The 19,434-nt window shown below is 40.2% G+C and overlaps 1 protein-coding gene across 7 annotated transcripts in view; it reads left to right on the top strand.

Moving 5' to 3' along the window:
* Positions 1-19,434, top strand: part of GBF1 (golgi brefeldin A resistant guanine nucleotide exchange factor 1) — a 111,376-nt gene that overhangs the window by 52,549 nt on the left and 39,393 nt on the right. For 6 of the 7 annotated variants that reach the window (XM_074874756.1, XM_074874757.1, XM_074874758.1 and 3 more), the window contains 5 exons: positions 10,844-10,975; positions 16,078-16,196; positions 16,799-16,907; positions 17,269-17,329; positions 19,031-19,085. In XM_074874756.1, the coding sequence (XP_074730857.1) occupies positions 10,844-10,975; positions 16,078-16,196; positions 16,799-16,907; positions 17,269-17,329; positions 19,031-19,085 (476 nt within the window). Of the gene's footprint in view, positions 1-10,843; positions 10,976-16,075; positions 16,197-16,798; positions 16,908-17,268; positions 17,330-19,030; positions 19,086-19,434 lie in introns of those variants that run through there. The other variant, XM_074874762.1, reaches the window with a different exon arrangement.

Below are 19,434 nucleotides of genomic sequence, written 5' to 3' on the forward strand. Positions count from 1 at the left end.
ATAGTGCTAGTGGCCTGTGTACCAATGAGTTACACATACTCTTTATACAAGCCTGCTGCTCAGGGTACTGGTTATCTGTCATCTGCTAAATGACCACTTCAGAGAAACTGATGCAATAGGGAACAGGACCATGGGGTTGCTAATGTCAAGCCGTACTGTACCTGAATCTTTATTTGGTGTTTGCAGTCTTCCCAGGAGGGATATGAGCTGTCAATATACACATGGACTCTTTCTGCCCTGTAAAACTTTGTATAAATTGGGAATGTTAAGGATGTGAGCAGAAAAGTTTTGTCCCAAATTGCAACTGATCATTGGCCAAAGGTGTTGCAGAGGGAGCTTTGACTCAGTCTGATGCTTCAGAGTATCGTGTTGCCTCATGGAAATAGTTGCATTCATAGGCTACCTGTGTTGTGTGCATTCTGAAATAGTAGGATAATTGGGCTTTGTAGCATTGTTTAGACCACCTGATGGAAATCATATCAAAATCCTGAATAAGTTTATAGAACTGGGTAGAGCATGATGTGAAATTTGAAAATCCTAAAATTCTTTAATTTCTGTCACATCAGCTTCTTCAGACAGTGCAAGTGGAACAAAATCAATAATATTTAACCTTATAGGCTGAAAGAAAAAAGTGTTCTTAGAAAGTTTGCTTGACCAAAACAATCCTAGCTTTGGTTAAAGAATGCCAATTGTGGATCTCGCCAACAAAGGTCATCTCTTGCTGGGGGAACACGTAGTTCAGGTTGAACCCCAAATGGCTCCAAAGTCTTGCTGCTTGGAAGAGGAATCATTCTGAACTACCTGTACCTTTTTTCTGCTGAGCACATATCATTTCTGTTTAAGTATATAGAACCCCTGAGTCTGGAGGAGCAGCCAGAATAGGAATCTGAAAAGACTTTTATTAACCCTCACCTGTTAATAAACTTTGCTTCTTTCTTTGGGATGGTGCTTTGACCCTAGTAATTAATGGTCTTTGTTAATGGAGGTTGAATTACTGTTGTCTTATACAGATACGGTGAAGTATAATGCTTAGGCTCCCAACTTATAGAGAAAGTAACTGCTTGTGTGTTTCTCTGTCCAGGCTGCAATAAGGGCAGCTAACTTTTTACGAAAATGTGGAATCTCTTTATTTCTTCAAATAAATTTTTAGGTAATTTTGATTCTTCACAGACACTTTATTGTTTTACAGCTGATGCATGATTCCAGAACATGGAAAAAATGTATTTAATGGAGTTGGGGACTGATGTAACATTGTTTCCATGATGCCCATCTTCAGATACCTCCTGTTTGGTGGTCACTGAAGTTGAATTGCATTCACAGATCTCCTCAGTTGCAAAAACTGTAAATGAGTGTTAAATGTTGGGTGTCTGCTTTCCTTCATGTACCATCAGCACCTTGTATTGGTAGATCACTCTAGCACGTAGCAGTATGGAGAAATTAATTTCTTTCCCCAGTCCACTCTCAAGAACATAATATTCACTTGTTTTCATCATTTTAGGAGTAGACCTGCCTTTTAATGGAGGCAGTCTGAATTTCTGCTTGTGTGTGTGTACACAGGTTACTGATTGCTTCAATTAGTGCTGTGGGGATTAAAAAAAAATGTTGCTTAATGTTTTTACTGTTGAAGTGTTGAAGGCAACAGTTGGATTGACTGCCACCAGGCCAGTCTCTTCTCCCTTTTGCTTCTGTTCTCTTTCCACTCCTGTAGGTTTGAAACTAATATTCCCACGATGTTTTGCACCCCACTCTCCCCAAGGCTTCTATTTTGCATCTGTGGTAACTTAAGCATGTTGGTTTTTGAGCTCTGAGCAATTGCATTTTGCCATTAGCGCTTGGGCATTTTACTTTTTGGTAATAACATGGCGAAGCACAATGACTCGTAGATTAGTTCAGGTTGGATAGAAAAATTTGGGTAAATCATAACAGCAAGGTACATTAAACCTTTGAGAGGTTTTTTTTGTCATTAAAAGATTCTCTTTCCTCTTGGGCCAACAGACTTTTCTTCATTTTATTCTTCAAATTTTGACTAACTGATGCTTTTTAGATTCTCTGGCAACACAAGAAATGTTTTGGCTTGTTTGGGATTTGTTGTTCTTCAATTTCCTTTTAATTTTTCCCCTTGGCACTCATGGGCTTCCCTTGAGGAAGGGGTAAACAGAACAGGGTAACATCCAGACAGCTAATTGATGATAAAACTGTAATCTTTTTTCTCCAGCCTCTTAGAAATAGTGAAGCTTTCCTTTTCACAACATGCTGAATTTGCAATGAGAGCGCTATTCATAGTGTGGTAGTCACACAAAGCTGTGGAGAATTACTGTGCTTTAAAATACCAGGGAAGAAGTTTTAATTTCTCCTGGGCTTTTAAATTGCCTGCTTAGTTTGGACCTGGTACCATGTAAGACGTGTGAAATATCATAGTGAAGCAAGTTCAGTGACTGAATAGAGTTCTGTAGAGTGTCACAACCTAATTGCTCTTCCTTTGACACGTGCCAATTTCCTTTAGAGAGGAAAAAGAGTGTTTAAACTTGACATACATCAAACTTGTGCTGTCAGTAAGATGGACGGATCAGTCCATCCTCTGGACTTGGCAGTGAGCAATGCAATTCCCCATAGGTTTCATTTAGCCTAGTCCGCCTTGTTAGAGTGGCCATGCTCTCTTTCTTGTATTAGGAGGGAACCTTGGGAAACTGGGCCCTAATTCACAACAGCAGCAAGATCAATAACTATCAGCATTTGGTCAAGGGCAGATGAATTTGTCATGGGATGACTGCTTTTTGCTTTGTTTAGTTTGGTTTAGTAATTTCATTTAGAGTTGAATGTCACTGGATTAGAGGAGTGCCCGTGTGTTCTGAAGTTCAGAGCTGGTGCAGGTTCATCACAGGAATTGGCTGTTGTCATGTGCATGGTGATTTTCTGTAAGAAATCTTTCAAAACAATTGCATCTGGTTCTAAACAGAGACAAAAAGTGAAACTTACCTTCATTTCACTCACCTTATTGTTATGGGATGTTTTTTGTTTTAAAGAATAGACATTAAACTTCCAGTTACCTGTGAAACTCATTGCGATTTAGCTTACTGAAGGACTCTTTCCTTGTAGGTGTATGGGAAGGTTGATTTATCTTTCCTGGAAGTTGTTCAGTGCTTTGTGTTAAATAACTTTCACTCATGGGGGGAAAAAAACCCTTCAGAAAGGGATAGGATCTCAAATCGGTTTTTGTAGAGCTATTGAGGAGTTCAGTTTTCTGGAGTAGGATTAAGTGCCATTACAAATGGCACTAACAGTTTAGAGCTTGCATCTGTTTGAAAAAGCTACAAAAGCAGTTGTATATTCCAGAACCTATCAGAGCCCCAGATCAGCTATATTTTCCCATCTCCTTTCCCTGAGAGCAATCAGCCTCTCTGTAGTAGAAATCAAAATCTATTTAAGTGATACAGAATTTGCATATGTGGCTTTACAAACCATGGGTCTTGATCTAATTTTTCTCCGGAATGTGCTAGTGTAGTCAGGTGTTGCTCTAGTGCTCATCCTCTAGTGAGACATAGGAGAAAGACTTTCTAAAAACAAGGATGGATTAGCATTGAAATTACACTTAAAGGTACATGGGTATTACTGTTCACACTGGCAAAATAAACACACTCATGCGAGACCAGTTTGGAAACAGTAGGCTTTTACTATGTAGAGTTAATTGATTTGTTGCCTTTCATGAGAATAGTCATGTCCTTTCAGAGGTATTCAGGTCACAGGGTGGGAGGAAATACTCTAGGATTCATAGCAAGGTCTTCTCCTGGTGACCTTCAACCTTGCTATGCCAAATTACCCCTCAGTTCACTGTAAGACCTCTTCTTGTTTTGAAGCAGAGCCTTCTGAATATAACCTAATACATGTCAACCACAGCTCAGAAAAACTTTGTCAAGATGGAATTATTTCCATCCCTGCTGTCTCATCAATGCTAAGAAATAAGGGCAAAATTAAACAACTTTAACTTTTGAAATAAGCTGCTATCCCAACAACTTATTTTTTTTCTGCACTCAACAATCTGTATGACTGCCATTAAAAATTCAAGAAGTGAGTAGTTGTGTCTGTACTTTAAGTCCATTTGGATGAACTTTATGAAAGCTTGCACTTTGTGTAGCTCTATACTTCCTGTTGATGGCATTTGTTTTTCTTGTGAGTGAAGTGAGTATCATCATCTTATAATATTACTCCTGTTGGAACAGAATACTATGGCTGGGTGAAAAGCATTAGGAATAATGGTGGAGACATAGCTGGAGTTTTCAGTGTAATTTTGGCTGAAGATACTCTAGCCAGTACCTGCTTATGAAAAAATGCCCAGGGATTTTTAGTGGGCAGTCAGAACAGCTGAATTTGAAGCATGGTGTCAGATGAAACCCCTGATAACTAATGGCTGACACTGGTGGGACTTATCAGTGCTCCTGCTTTGCTGGTAGATGTAAATAATTTCTATAGGAGACAGTATTCCAGTGGAGTTTATGCCACTCTGACCAGAGGATATCAAGGGTCAAATGCTCAGTATGCATTCTGTCATCCTTCCCCAAAATAAAAATCTCAATTCTGAGGGGTGCTTGAGATCTTGGCACTGTGGAACAATCATTTGTTAAAGTCATGTTTAATGAAAGGGAGATAAACACATGAAGCTGGAGTGTGACAAATGAAAGCATTTGTGCCATTGTAATGAAATTAGGCAAACAGAACAGGCTTGACAGCTCAGGGTTCCCCCTGTCAAACTGCATTTGTAATTCTAGCCTTGCATTCATGTGTGGCTGTGAATGGCACTGTTTCCCTCTTGATATGATGGGCCTGGGCCCCTCAATAACCACTTTAATTCACAGGGAATTAGCTTTGAAGAGTATGTTTTACAGGCATGCTGAAAAGGATTGCAGTTAATTCTCACTTCATTGGCTTGAATATCCTTAATTTCGGGCCTATGTTTACTTCTATCAAGTAAAGCTTTTGGTAACACTTATTATAGTGAAGTATTGATTTCAGAGATACACAAAGCTTGCTTCCACACATCCCCACAGTGAGCTTGTAGGCTGTGTTGTGCAATCCCAGCAGCCTTTTAAAATAGCCGGCAGTATTTATATGTTCTGGAAACTAGGATGTAGGCTCCTGGCTCCTCAGCTTCTCCCTAGCTGTCAGAATCCAGTTCTCTTCATCTATTAAGAGCTTAGCCTGGGATAAGAAAATTGTATTTCAGGGAACCTGTAGGGAATGCCAGGTGGCTACTCTTTTTGATGATCTCTTATTTATCAAGTTTAGTGGACATTGCTATCATTACTTTCAGGAAGTAGGACACACTAGCTGCTAGCTCAGACTATGTAAGTAGCAATCTGTTCTCATTTCAGATAAGAAAATTTCTAGAAATGTGCTACGCATTGCACTGTGTGGCAGGTGCTGGTCTAGACCTTGCAAGAAAAACAAGACCAAAACAACAACAAAACCGCCTTGTGGGATGACATGGCAGAGGGTTCTTTTCACTTGAAACCTTGACTGTACCAGGACTGTGCAGAGGCGAACATACGTTCAGGAACAAATGAGTGTGTATCATCTAGCTTAGCTTTTTTACACTTGTTACCCTACATTAATTGGCCATTAGTGAACTGGAGGTAAATGTTGGACTAAACTTCCTAGTTAGAAGAAGTCAGGGCAAGTCTTTCATTGCAGGTGCATTGTGGCATGTGTTCCAGTCAGTCTGGAGAATTTGTTTTTGGAGTGGTGAAACATGCGCCTCCTCCGCTCATCAGCTGTAGAGCTGCTGAAATTGTAGTTTTGCCGAGGGAACTAGAACCAATATGCATATACTGTTCTGTGGCTGTTACCTAACTGACTCTATGTAAAGCAAATTCAAGCTCTGCACATCTTTAGAGGAGCAAGTTACTGTAGTTCTGTTTGCTAGATTGGTTAATCTCTAAATTAACAAATAGATAATCACAGGACTAACTCAAAGGAATTTCTCCTTTCTCTGTGATCCTGCATTTTGATCTGGGTGAGATTAAGCCAGCACTTATTCCACCAGTTAAGACTTCAGAAATGTTTTTGAAAATATGAAGAGCATGGCTACTCAGTACTTTCAGATGGTTTTAAAAGGCAAGTACAGTTTTTTCCTTGTAACTTTAACTTTCTTTGAGAGACTGCAGGGACTTCTCACCTGGTAAAAAGACAAAATGTTTTGGTGTTTGGTGGGTGAACTGAGAATAAAGCACATACAAATTCACATAGACCAGAAGCTCAGTGTTTGCAGGAAGTGTTTTTGAGGGTGAGCCAGGAAGCATTTGCTGGCACCTCAATTTTCTGTGGCATAAACTCATTGAGTTCTTAAGGAGGAGTCCTGAAGAGCTGGATTTCTGCTTTGTTACAGTGTTATCTTTGTCTTTTTCTCATCTTAAGAAGAAAACAGAATGCCTGTGCATTGTACAGTTCAGTACATAAGCAGGGAAGGTAACAGCACGTGCTTGAAGCATTGCTCTTGTCTGAGCTCGTCTGCATTGGAGAGGTGCGTGGGATACAACTGAGACAGCCTTTCTGAAGGCTGGGCGTCAAAGGCCAACAGCTGCTGCATAAGAGGAGTCCAGGTCATGTGGTTTGGGTTGCAGTTGCCTGTCCTGGGGACAAATGATGTTGAAATAACTTGTCATAAACAATTTTTTCTCGTTCATTTACTCTGATTCGGAACGCATAGCCGATCCTGATAAGAGTCATTCAGGAGTGAAGAGTTGAACTGCCAGAGAAAGCAGCTTATGTGAGCATTTTAGATCAGGAATGTGCCAACAGCGTGCTAACAATAAGAAACCTCTTCTGAGGGGGACCTGCTCCTGTACTTCAGGAGAAAAGGGACGCTGGAGGTCTGGTGCAGCTTGTTTGCTGAAGTGCCAGAACGGCTGGATGGGATTGGAGAAATGGGAGTTAGGTGCTTAAACATGAATTAGTTGTTTAAATATCTTTATAGACATGTGTGTCAAAGCGCAAATAATCCATAGGATGAATGAAGGAAAGCACTGTGGTCTCAAAGGAATTCCATCCTCATATTAAAACTGCCAGCCTGAAGAGTTGGCTTTCTGATATGCTACTTAAGATATTCTTTCCCTTCTCAATCTCCATGCACTGCTCTGGGCTAGCTGAGCATTTTTGTGTGTAGTGCTGCTGCTGGTCTCTGTTTGCTTCCCTGAAATTTCGTTGAAGGGACCTGTGTGAAAAGAATGTGAAGTGCTTTCCAGCTGGTCCCCAAAGCAGCCCAGGTTCTTCATGTAAGACTATATCATGTTTTAATATAATTTTCCTTAGCTTTGAGTAGATTGAAAAGGAAGGCTGCTTGTAGGAATCTCTAGTGAAAATTTGATCTCCTTGTGGACAATTGTTCAGTTTTCCCTCTTGTAATACCCTAGGCTGAGGTCATGCTTGCAGGGCTGCTGGGTTTTTTGCTTGTTTGTTTCTTCCCCAGAGTTGAAAGTAGTTACCTAAGCAGAGAACCATCCCATGTTTTCGAGTTTAAACACTGAGAAATGTCTCTTGATAGGAAATATACTTGGGGAAACATCTCTCAGCAATTCTCAAGTCTCTCACTGGTTATAGTTTCCTCTCTTTGTAATGTCTGAACCTAAATCTGGCAGAGTGAGAACCAGAGAGTTGAAAAATCGGAGCTGCTTTTTTTTGGAAAGCTTTTATAAAAGTTCAAGTATGTACTTCCAAACATTCAATATTTACTTTATATAGCCCTCATTTTGGCAAAAGAATTATTGAAGTTGTAATTGATTTTATTGCCCCTTCTGAGGTTCAGGAGAGCATAGCATTGCTTTTGCAGTTAGGTGCCAAAAAAGATCAAGGCTTTATGTAGTGTCTCTTTCATGAAGTTTTAACTTGCTGGGCAGAAAGATTTGCTTTAAAGACTATGGTCCTACCTTACCAAAGTATTGTGAAAAGAGCATTATTCAGTTCCTACTGTTCTGTGCTCTAGATTAAACTTAAGCTCTGGTAGTAAAAGCTAGCATGGAGTGCACCTTGCAGGTGTAGTTATTGATCTGAAAGGGCTGGCAGGTTGGTTCTGGACACTGCCATGTTCAGTACTTAAGGCTGTGAAACCTTTTGGGGAGAGAGTTTCTGAACTAACTTCACTGAGCTCAGCGGGTTTGAGTTAAGAGAAGAGGATCGATCTTTGACTGACTTGTTTGCAAAAATTTTACTTGGTTAAAAACTTCCAAGCAGCTTTAGTGTCACATTCAGATGTTGAACTGATACTTCTGCCAATGAGATACTTCTGCTTGAAGACAGGATATAGCAAGAATAGCTACAGTATGACTGTTTTTCTGTGCTCCCAAGCTTTCTGTTGAAGCAAGCACCACTACCGACACTGAGTTCTGCTTTGAAAAGGGAGCTCATGTCCTCTGTAAGTCCTCAATGTCTGCAAATGCTGCTGGTAAGAAGACCTCATTGTAGTAATCAAGTGAATACTCCTCAGATGTGAACAGCAGTGTGATTGGTGTTTCACTGAAATTTAGATCTTTCAGACAATAATCCTTTAGTGAGTAAGTCTTGCACTAAAAATACTCTCTTCTTGTTTAGTATATTGTAAAATTTTTTTTCAATAACACAGCACCAGCTATCCAGTCTGAAACAGTTTTACAGCGTACACAATCAGTTTCAGAGAGCTCAATGTGAAATGCTGTGTTACCATAAAAGCTAGAGTCTCTGAATATCAGGGAGGCTGGTCAGAGTTGCTGTGTAATCAACAGTATGTGCCTAAGTTAAATCCTAATTATGACAAGCCATTTTGTGATCTTCATGTAAGTTGGGAATTTCAGTTAGACTGCAGGGGAATCTGATCTTTAACCACATCAAGATTCACAACTTTAATTGAAAGAAAAAAATTAAACTCCCTCCACTCTTGTAAATAAAATGTCTCTTTGTTCCAAGAATGGATTAATAGAGAGTGTGATAACTTACCTATCCTCTGCTAGCAAGTTTGTCTTCATCATCTCATTCCACCTGTGCAACTATCCCATTTTTCTTACTAATCAAGGTGCAGCTTTTCCTTCCTGGGGCTCCCTGGATTGAAGGGGGCTGGAGGAGTTGACAGGATTACGATGGGTTTATTAGGTGCTGACTGTTCTATAGAAAGGATCAGTTTTGGGGAAGAAGAGTTTGAGTGTTGATCCCTAGTAGTCTTACCATATTTAATGTTGTCCAAGTGCTTGTAACCAGACAAGTGTTCTATAAAGCACACTTAAATAAACATTGATGAAAGCATGTCTTGTGATCCTCTGCATTTCCATGAGCTATTGAGAGGTGACACAATTGTAATGTCACACCAGGATATTATCTGACAAATTGAGGGAGTTGTTCTTAAGCCAAAAAGATTGAATCATCACGTTCCTTTTAACCTCTCACAAGTTAGTGCTGTTGGCCTGATATGAACTGGTGGCTGAAAGGTAAGAGACTGCATAATGATTCCCAAAGTTCCTTTTTTTAATTGCAGTTTTGCTTTAGTTGACAGCAAAACTGTTGCACTTTGATGTTGTTCTCCGTGGTCTTCACTATTTAAAACAAAAGCTCCTGCATTATTCTTCCTCCTTTGCTTCCTCACCATAATTTGTCACAGTTATGTTAACACGCTTTCTGATAGGCTTTTTACTTTGATACTTAAGGCTTTTCAATAGGAACTATGATAAAATTGAATTTCACTTATCTTAGAATCAGAAGGGTTGCGATTTTTTCTAAAACATAAAATAATTGAGTTAATTTGGTAGATAGAAAAGCAGCAGCTTGTCTAAGGATTCAGGAATTACAGGCTTTTTTTCTCCCCCGCCTCAAAGAAGCTCATATGACAGTTAAGTGCAATACTGGATCATCAAGAATATAAATGCCAGTGTTTCTATGACACTATTAGCCATTAGACTTGTTAACTTTTATTAAGAATAAAACATAGGTTTTAGCAAGTTGAGCCAAGTGTTTGTACTTAAGTATTTCCAGTCTCAAGACTATCCAAGTTACTTTTAATACACTCTTCTTTGCCTGTGTACTGGCTGTATTGTGGTTGTCTTCACCTGCTTTTTAATACTTCCTCCTAAATCCTCCTCAGGACTCCTCTTATCTTGATTCCTTGTGGGTTTGATTGTTTGGTTTGCCTTGTATTGCAGCTTTAGAGATGATACTTGCTGTCAAAGCAGCAAGTAGAGAAGTGTGCCTTTTTCTTCTTTGGTTGAGAAGCTTTACAGGTATTCTGAGAATAAAACAGAAGAGTTGTAAAATTTGTTTTTTATGTTGTGGGTTTTTCCTGTCTTTGCCAAGCAAATTTCTAGTGTTACAGAAATGCAATTTGTATTTAGGCAAAGACCTGTGAGAGATCCAACTAACCTGGTTGTACATTTGTATTATACATGTAACTAGCATGAGGCTGTATGTGTAGTAGGATGTTACAGCAGTGAGGGATGGTGGGGCAGGGTCTATATGGTTCATGTGATCGCACAATTCCAGGAGTATGTATCTGCCAATTAATTAAACCATGAGTTTAGGCAGCAGTGACTCTGTGGTGTTTACAGATTGTTCTTACAATAGGATTTGTTTTAGAAGGCTCCAGAAGGCTGTTTTGAAGATCTTAAGAAAGTGAACTTCACAAACCATTGCTTTTAAAAATGTTTACATATATGAATGTGTGTGTGCATATATATATAGTTAAAAGTAACCCTGACCTTCCCACAAGCCTGACACTAAGCAATTGCAGGCCTCTTTCCTCTGAGATTAAGCTTGCTGTAGATTCTTAAAGAGAAAATGAATCCTATTGAATCAAATCTAATTTAATGTATGTTTAAAATTGTTTTTATTTTAACAGAGCTATCTGAAATTGAACCCAATGTCTTTCTTCGGCCTTTCCTGGAAGTAATCCGTTCTGAAGACACTACAGGCCCCATAACTGGATTGGCTCTCACCTCTGTGAATAAGTTTCTCTCATACGCATTAATAGGTATGTGATGTGGCTTCCTGGGATTTACCAAAATGCCAGCCAAATGCATCTCCTTGAGACATGTCTTTGGCCAGGATACATGCTTGCAGTCTTAATGAGGAGATTGGGGAAATAAGAAGATTGTCGTTAATGCTGGGGAAATAGGCATCTGCAGTTTCCTAATATCATACCTGCTGGTCTTTCATGCCACTACAGCAATGGCTGGAAATGGAGCCAGAGCTTCTAGTCTGCTGTGTGTGCTTATAGCCTGCTGCTGGACTCTGGTGGTCACCAACTGCTTTTTAATGCAATTGGAGCAAAAGGGCCAGGGAGGGCATAATACCAGCTTGGATTACAATGTTGTAATACAAATAAACACAGTAGGATTTATTTAGTTTTGTGGACTAATATTTCTGCTCTAGAGTGAGGTTGTGTTTTTGCCCAGTTGCAGACCCTGTCCAGTGATGTGCCAGTACTCTTCACTTGTCACAGTTGTCATGGCAGAGACAGTTTTGCCTCTGCCCAGACTTTCAAATGTGCGCATTCTCCTTTATATTTGTGAAAGACTAATAATGGACATGTGGTCAGTTCCCATGGCTCAGCTGGCTTGTAGTAACTCATTAGCTGGCTTTCTGTCTGCCTTCAATGTGTCATCCTGTTGTTAGTGGTGCTTGATTTTTCTGTGTAAATTCAGTTAGTACTTTCCGATCATACCTGTGTGAATCACAAAACTTGATATCTATGTTTGTTTATATGTAGTCTCACTTGGAGAAAATTATTTTACCTGTCTTCCTTCCTGCCAAGCACAGATTTCTCAGTTCTTTTCCTCCCTTACATTGTGAGTGAACGCTGTTGAATTTTTGGCTCTGTCTTAAATATTTTGTTGTTCGGAGTTAGCATGAGGGAAGTCAGAGAAAGAAAGGGCTTGATACAGATGCAGACCACTTTTGTGGGAAAGACCCAAAGTTAAAAGGAGCAAGAATGGGGACTTGCAGGAAGAAAAATTTTTAGGAGTTTGGTGGAAATTTAGTGTATCAAGACATCAATTAGTCAACAATATTGTGTGTAATTTTAACTGGCAAAAAATAACTAAAATGATGCAATATTGATGTCACTTCATAGGACAATAAAGAAATCTTACTAAATAAGCCTGTGAAATATGTCCCTCTGAAGGACTAAGCAATAATGCAAAATATGTTTGTTTCAACATAGAATGAGGGATGGGCTCTTCTTCTGGGCTTTTATGGTCTGGGTGGTATCAGAACATCAGGCTGGTATCACACGTCTAGGCAAATGTCTGCACAGACAACTGAGTACAAATACTTGATTTGAGGCAGAAACATGAAAAAGTGTGGTTAAGAATTTGTGGTCTTTCTCTAGCTACTTATTATTTAGAATATTAATTAGGTCACTTCAGCAAGGACACATCCCTGTAGCTGTTGGTGAGTGTGTATCTTTGTAGCAGACGGTGGAAAAGACCCTCTGCCTGGCTTTTGTTGTGGAGCAGAACCTGTCTGTTGCTGCTTCAGGTGACTTTCACAGTGGCCTTGTCCTTTGTGCTGCTCCAGATACCAGTGAGGCTGGGATTAGTGGTGCTGGCTGAACATCTGGCTAGGCTTGTGTTGTTAAATTAAAGCTTTTTGGTCATATATTTCTCTTTGTAATATAAGACTAAAGGTAGCCTAAAGACTGTTTGCTTAAAGATAGGAAAAGCTTAAAACTGTCCTTTATATATGAATCATTTAAAACTGTACAGAACAGGGAAGGAAGGACTCCGGCATAGTCACAGTGGGGAAATTTCATTGTGGCTGATATTTTTGGTGCATTTTGGGGCTGCGTAATGACAGGTGAAACCAGCACTCTCTTTAAAAGCGTTGTTAGCTGTGTCTGTTCTGTGAGTGGATGGCTTTTGCTGTACATGCTGGTTCGAAAACCAGTGGGCTGTGAAAGGGCCAAACTCCTCTGATAATTATCTTTGTTTGAAACAACTTTCTTTTCCTATTTCCAAAGCATTTAATTGCTAATTCTCCTTGTTTTTCTTATGCTGTCACATGTCGGCAGGTGATTATCTGTCTACTTTTCAGGCCAGTATTGCCAAGGGGTATGTTTTAAAACCAGTTAGAAAAGAATAATTCTTGAGTAGCCTTTGAGACTTCTATCTCTAGTAGTCTGTATTGCAAAGATCTGTTCTGAGGTTGTTGGACGCAGCAGTTCACTAATGGTATAGCATGCAATCACAGCTCAGTTAAATAAAATTATTTGATATCCACCATGTGTGTGTTTCAGTAGGAATAGGTAGCCTTACAGAGATTATCCTCTGCTCTGAAATAAGTACTACTGTTTCAGGAATTATAGTCGATAAGTTATGTAGTAATTCTGACGGTACAAGAAAACTCTGCAACAATACTAAACTCGAATTGATTTTTATCCCTCAGATCAGTTATTTCCTTACTCAGCAGCTTTGCACTAGCTAGCTGTAAGCCTTTTTGATGAGCTCAACCTTAGCTATAGGAAGACTAGTGGCTGCATTTCAGAATTGTATTTTTTGTATTTTCCTCAGAAAAGGTATGTGCTCTATTATCGTAGTGTGTCCACAGCAGCTTCTGGTTCCATTTCTAAAGTTAACTTTCTGTGGCGTTCCTGAAAACTACGTATCTGTAAGCGAGTAGCTGTTGCTCATCTTCCAGTGAGAGGGCTTGCTGTTTGGGGAGCTTAACGCTTGTTCTCCCCTCTACCTTCTCTGTCTCCTTGGTGAGTTTGTTTAGTTCCATTAAAAGCGTTACTGAACAGGCTTCTGGATTTCCCTCATGGTTGAGAGCCTGGATTTTCTGCTTTCTGCTTGTTCTTTTGCCCACCTGTTGTAAGAGTACACCCCATATGAAATGAGTACATGTAGATGGGGTCTCCAGATCTTTGCACTGTAGGTAGCAATTTTCAGACATATTTTGCTTCACACAAACTTACTTTTGTTAGTGATTCTGAGCAGGCATTGACACATCTTTCTGTACTGTTTTCTCAAAAGGGAACAAAGAAGCAGGTTGATCTTTTCTGTATCTTGTTTCTGCAAAGTAGAAGTATCTGTGCTTCTAATTGAACTCAAGAGGCTTTATAAATTGACCTGAATTTGCAGAGCTGTTCCAGGGAGCCAGGACTGAAGTAGTCAGGCATGGTGTGTGTTGGGAAAGAGGTGTGTTTATTAGCGTTGAAGGTCAGGGCTAGAAGAGCAAAGCTGTAGTCATAGATCTGTTAAAAGAAGCATATGCACAACTTGCTTGCATTTCCTTTTCTCACAGACTATCCATAACTATGACTAAATGTATCCCTAAGCCTAGAGCAACTCCCATCTACTGGAAGAGGTGACAGCGAAGTGAATCTTTGTGTTCTGCCTGTGGGAGTCTTTTCTGCACCAAGTGGCTTTTTCCTCTTGATGCCTGCTTAGCAGCTTTCCACTGTAGTTGTTGAGGTTGGTTAACAGTAATGCTAACGTAGGTGCTGGCATTGTAACACCACTGGTCTTTGCCTGATTTAATTGAGGCAATTTAGAATGATCCTACATCACCATTGGTGGTTTAAGCTGTTATTTCCGTTTGTGAATAACAGTGCATGGGGCACCAACATACAGCTGATTTTTTATTGCCTCTGGTAGAAGAGTGGTAGCTTCTAACTGGATTATAAGCCATTATTGAAGGTACACAGAGAACTGCCTTTGACAGCCAGACCTCTTATCTAATGCTTCCCAGTACCAGTTTGGTATCCTGTTCAGTGCTGCTGCTGAAGCAGGTAAAAATTACTGATTGGTCTTAGAACAGACTCCTTGATAGCTCAGTGAGGTTTGACTAGCAGACCAGGAGAGGAACCCACTCTCAACCATGCAAGATTTTTATGTGTGTGTCGGAGAGGACTATGTCAAAAGTAGGCAAGCTCTGCTTTTAATAGAGATGTGTAAGAGATGGCAAAAGCAAAGTGCTGTTCCTATGCAGATTTGTGGGATTCTGGAGTACACTGATGCCATTTCAGTTTTGTGCAACTATGAGAAGTTTCTTATCCTGCAGCCCCTCAGAATCCCCACAGCGTGATGGAGGCTGTGCTCTTTGGACCACAATAAGGACAGCTTTCTTTAATGCCTAGAGCTTAGCTCCTCCTAGGTGTGAACACAACTAGAGTCAAAGAGGCAGTCTGCAAACCTTCTCTGCAAAGTATACAAGGTCTTGCTTGGTTCCTCTGTCAGCTCCATTTTTGCTGGAGTTCAAGAGGTCCCATTGCCAATTAATGAAGTATTAACTAGTGTTTAGGTTGTCTCCTTTCTTTCCTAATAACTGTTTAGGTAGGAAGGTAACAAGATTCTTGCCCAGTGATGTATTGTTTAAGTGAGAATGAAATCAAAGCCGGAGGCAGCTTCTCTGAAGCCACTGTAATGTGGCACAAGATACGGTTACTAGCAACAATCTTGTCCTAAACATTCTCTCAACTGCACCATTGTTTGTAGCTACAAAAGACTGAAATGGAGAGAAGGAGCCTTGATGAATGATGGAAGTGGGAGGCCTGCAACTCTGATATCTAAACTGTGATTGTGTCTGTCTGCTGTTTTCTCTGGGGAAAGCTACTGCTCCATGCCTTCCCCAGCTCCTATTCCTTGGGAGGGATGTAGAACAAGAGACAGTTTTTCCTTCTCAGTCTGTTAGAACTTGTTTGGCATTTTCTCCTTGTGGGGGTAAATTTGAGGTTCCCTATGTTTAAGAGCTTATTTTCTCTTCGTTCCCAAGGAGGAACTGAATGCATTTAACAGCTGATTGTGCTATATTGTAGGAAACAGGATATAGCCTTACAAATTAATGTCTTAAAACATACAGAGACAGTAAGAACTGAATTGTAGTTCTTTTCTTTGTTAGGTTACATCCTTTCACAAATGTAAATAGAGTCTTGATAAAGTCTTTCTGAAAGTTCTCAGTTTTAAAAACTTTCTGATACTGGGAGGTGAGTTTTGTTCTTGTAGAGTCAACTCACTCAAGTCATGCAAATTAAGGAAGCAGGTGGCAACAAAGTATCTCTGTGTAGATGTCTCCCCACAGAGGTGGTAGGCTGTAGGTGGCCTTTCCTTGTCATATTTTTATTCTGTTACTCAGATCCCAGCCATGAGGGCACAGCAGAGGGAATGGAGAACATGGCAGATGCTGTCACTCATGCCCGATTTGTGGGCACGGATCATGCGAGCGATGAGGTTGTCTTGATGAAAATCCTACAGGTAAGTGGAGAGAAATGATAATTACCATAATGGTTGCTGCCTGTTGTGGAACATATCCTGTTACATGGAGATGAAGAGAAAGGAGCGATGTTTTGACTCTGTAGGAGCTTAGTGACAGACTTTCTTTTTAAACAGATGGCTCATATACCTGTGGTAAAAGCTTTCCCAAATGAAAATAATTAAAAGCTTAAACGAAATTGTTTTTAAATTAAGGGCTTGATAATGTGGTAGTGTCAATAATCCTACCTTGTGCCTGGTCTGTGTTAGGGGTAAATTAAGCAAATGGAGCTCTCAGACATATTTTTGAGAAATTCTGTGTAGAGACCTATGAACTATATACCTCTTTGGTCTATGTACTTTTGAGCAGATACCTAGTTACTGAATTTAAATATCGGGTAGCATGCAGCATATCAGGCCTCTTTTTAAAGTGGGAGATCATTCTTGTCTCTTAATCTGTTTCTTGAGCACAGCATTCAGTTTGAAATGACTCCCGGAAAACCCTTAGGTTTTCTGCTCATGGCAATCCTTGAGGAAGCCAGCCTTTTCTTGGAAATGCATGCAAGTCATTGTACTATGGGACATATGTGTGCTGTTCTTTGCAGGTTTTGAGGACCTTGCTGCTCACTCCGGTGGGAGCCCATCTCACCAATGAATCTGTGTGTGAGATCATGCAGTCCTGTTTCCGCATATGCTTTGAAATGAGACTCAGCGGTAGGTTTGTTCATACTTCTGCAGTTAAGAAATGATCAGGTTTCCTCAGCATTAACTAGTTCTGTTGTAGAACATGCATCTGTGGAAAGCTGCTGAGCTTTATATTATTGTGTTTTTCTACAACTATATGGAAAATTTGTTAGGAGTTCATTGTACAACTTCTGACTGTTCTTTTTCCCCAGCTTTGTGGCGCCACCTTGTGATTATATGCCCGTTTGCAGTAATGCGGTGTTGGAGCTGGTTTTAATAAATTTGCCGTAATCTCTGTAAACAAGGCTCGGAGGGGAGTCTGCTTGAAGAAGCCTCTTGATAATATCACACTGAGTAATGACACCTGTGTTATTTGTTTTTGTCTTCGCAGAGTTATTGAGAAAATCTGCAGAGCACACTCTGGTCGACATGGTGCAGCTGCTCTTCACAAGGTAAACCTGCTTGTGTTTGCTTCGGCATTGCTGAGTGGCCCTCTAAGGACAGAAAGATTCCACACTTCCACTTAAGGGCCCTCAGAAAAATCATCCAAAATGGTCATTATTTAGAGGTGGAAGGGGATGAAGGATTTGGCACTTTTCTCTTGGGCTGACCCTGTCAGACTGCAGGGAGACAGAGGTAGGGAAGGTTGCCTGGTTTAAGGTGTCATTTGAGGAGAGATGGACAGCCAAGTAATGAAGAGCTTTAGGTAGGGAACCAGTTTGAGGATAGAATGCAAACTTCACTCCAAAAAGGACAAAAAAAAGTGCTCTAAAAGATACAGCTCTCTTCAGGAGAGAGATTAGAAATGGTGTTGAATAGCCACATGTTGATTTCAAGCTGAGAGCTTTGACCTCACATATCAAAGAGAATTTTAAACTCTTGAGATCATATGTCTTGGACAAATGTTCTGCCCTTTTCAACACCCTTCAGGTAATTAAGATTACTTCTTTTAAACTCAAATAAGTTATTTAACTTCCAACTGTTTCTCCAGATAGTGAAGTAATCATAGACTTTCTCTGGGTATTATAAAAAGGAAACGCGCAGATACAGAAATACTTTTAGTAGGAAAGGATTGTAGTAAAACTGACAGCTTGTGAAACAGCTCTCATAATATTTTTTCCCCATTGTCACATTCAGTTCCAGTGGGATTTCAGGTTTGGTTTTTTTTTTTTTCTTCCCCTCTGTGCACCCTGTGTCATGCAGTGCACTGAATGAATGCGGGGCAGAGTGAGAATCAATCTCTCCAAAGGGGAGAGAGCGCATTACTTTTTCTCCAGAGCATATGTGAATTTTACTTAGTGCTTATTCATACACTTACTGTGTATCCTCTCCTCTGTCCTTCTTGATAAGGCTTGGAGACACCATCACCATCTGTGCCTGTGGGCATTGGGATAGAGAAGCAAGGCAAAGACAGCAACTGCGGGGGTGGTTTAGCCACCTTGCTTTCCAGAAAAAGAAACAGCCAAAGCTGTGCTGCAAGGCTTTTATCTCTTCAGCAAGCAAAGATAGAACTGTAGTAAAGAAACAGAAGGAAGAGCAGGGTGTGTGGAACTTGTAGAGCTGTACACATTTGTCATTTGGTAGCACAGAAAGAACAGTCTACCTCCTTTACTTTTGAGACAGGGACTACTTAGCTCAAAGCATTCAGCTTAAACTTAGATCCACTGTGCACCATAATTGTGTTTATATGAGGCAGAATAGAAGATAACTACTGGGGTTTCTACAAAGTTAATGAAAAGGGTTGCCATGACTAGTAATAACATGTACATTAGAAGAGTCCTGGTGTGGATGACACTCTGGCTCAGCAGCTGTTTCTAGCATCAGAGAAACCTGTTTTTAACGAACCTAATCACTCCACTGCTGAGACATACACTGAAGGAAAAGAAACTGTACTTACATGACCATTAACAATGAAAATCAATATAGCAAAACTGCCATTAGCAGTAATAGCATGCAAAGCATCTCTCATCTATACTTGGGTTTTTTCCCTCAGCAGATTTTGTCAGGAAAAGAAGTGAAGAGCATCTCTTTTTGTGGAGAAAACCTCATTTTGGTTTTCTAGTATCTGCAGCATGACTGGAAAGACCAGTCTGTTTTCTCCCCTTGTTAACCCAAGAAAGCTTATGTGTTTTGGCTTGTTCTTTGTCTTCCAGGTTGCCTCAGTTTAAAGAAGAGCCTAAAAGCTACATGGGAACAAACATGAAGAAGGTAAGACTAAGCACTGTGTTGGCTGTTCTGCTCTTGTCTCAGGCTTGTGCTCATCTCTATATTGTTTGTTTTCACACTTGTGTTTCTTCATTCTTGCAAGTCCCTAGTCCACTGAAAGAGCATGTTTAACCGCATAAATGGACAGAGCTTCAATAATTCTGTGGGATTAAGCCCACGTAGTCCAGTAGTGAATCTTGTTAGTGATTCTGCTGCTTAGGTGAGTCAGTCTGGATTCTGGGAACAGCCATCGCTGCTGTGGGCTAGAAAACCCCAGCAAGTTATCGGACCGGATGGTGATGTCATCTGATCATTTACTGTCTTCTGCTCTCTCTCCAGCTTCTATATCATC

This window comes from Strix uralensis, chromosome 7 (assembly GCF_047716275.1).
Source record: "Strix uralensis isolate ZFMK-TIS-50842 chromosome 7, bStrUra1, whole genome shotgun sequence".
NCBI classification, from domain to species: Eukaryota; Metazoa; Chordata; class Aves; order Strigiformes; family Strigidae; genus Strix; species Strix uralensis.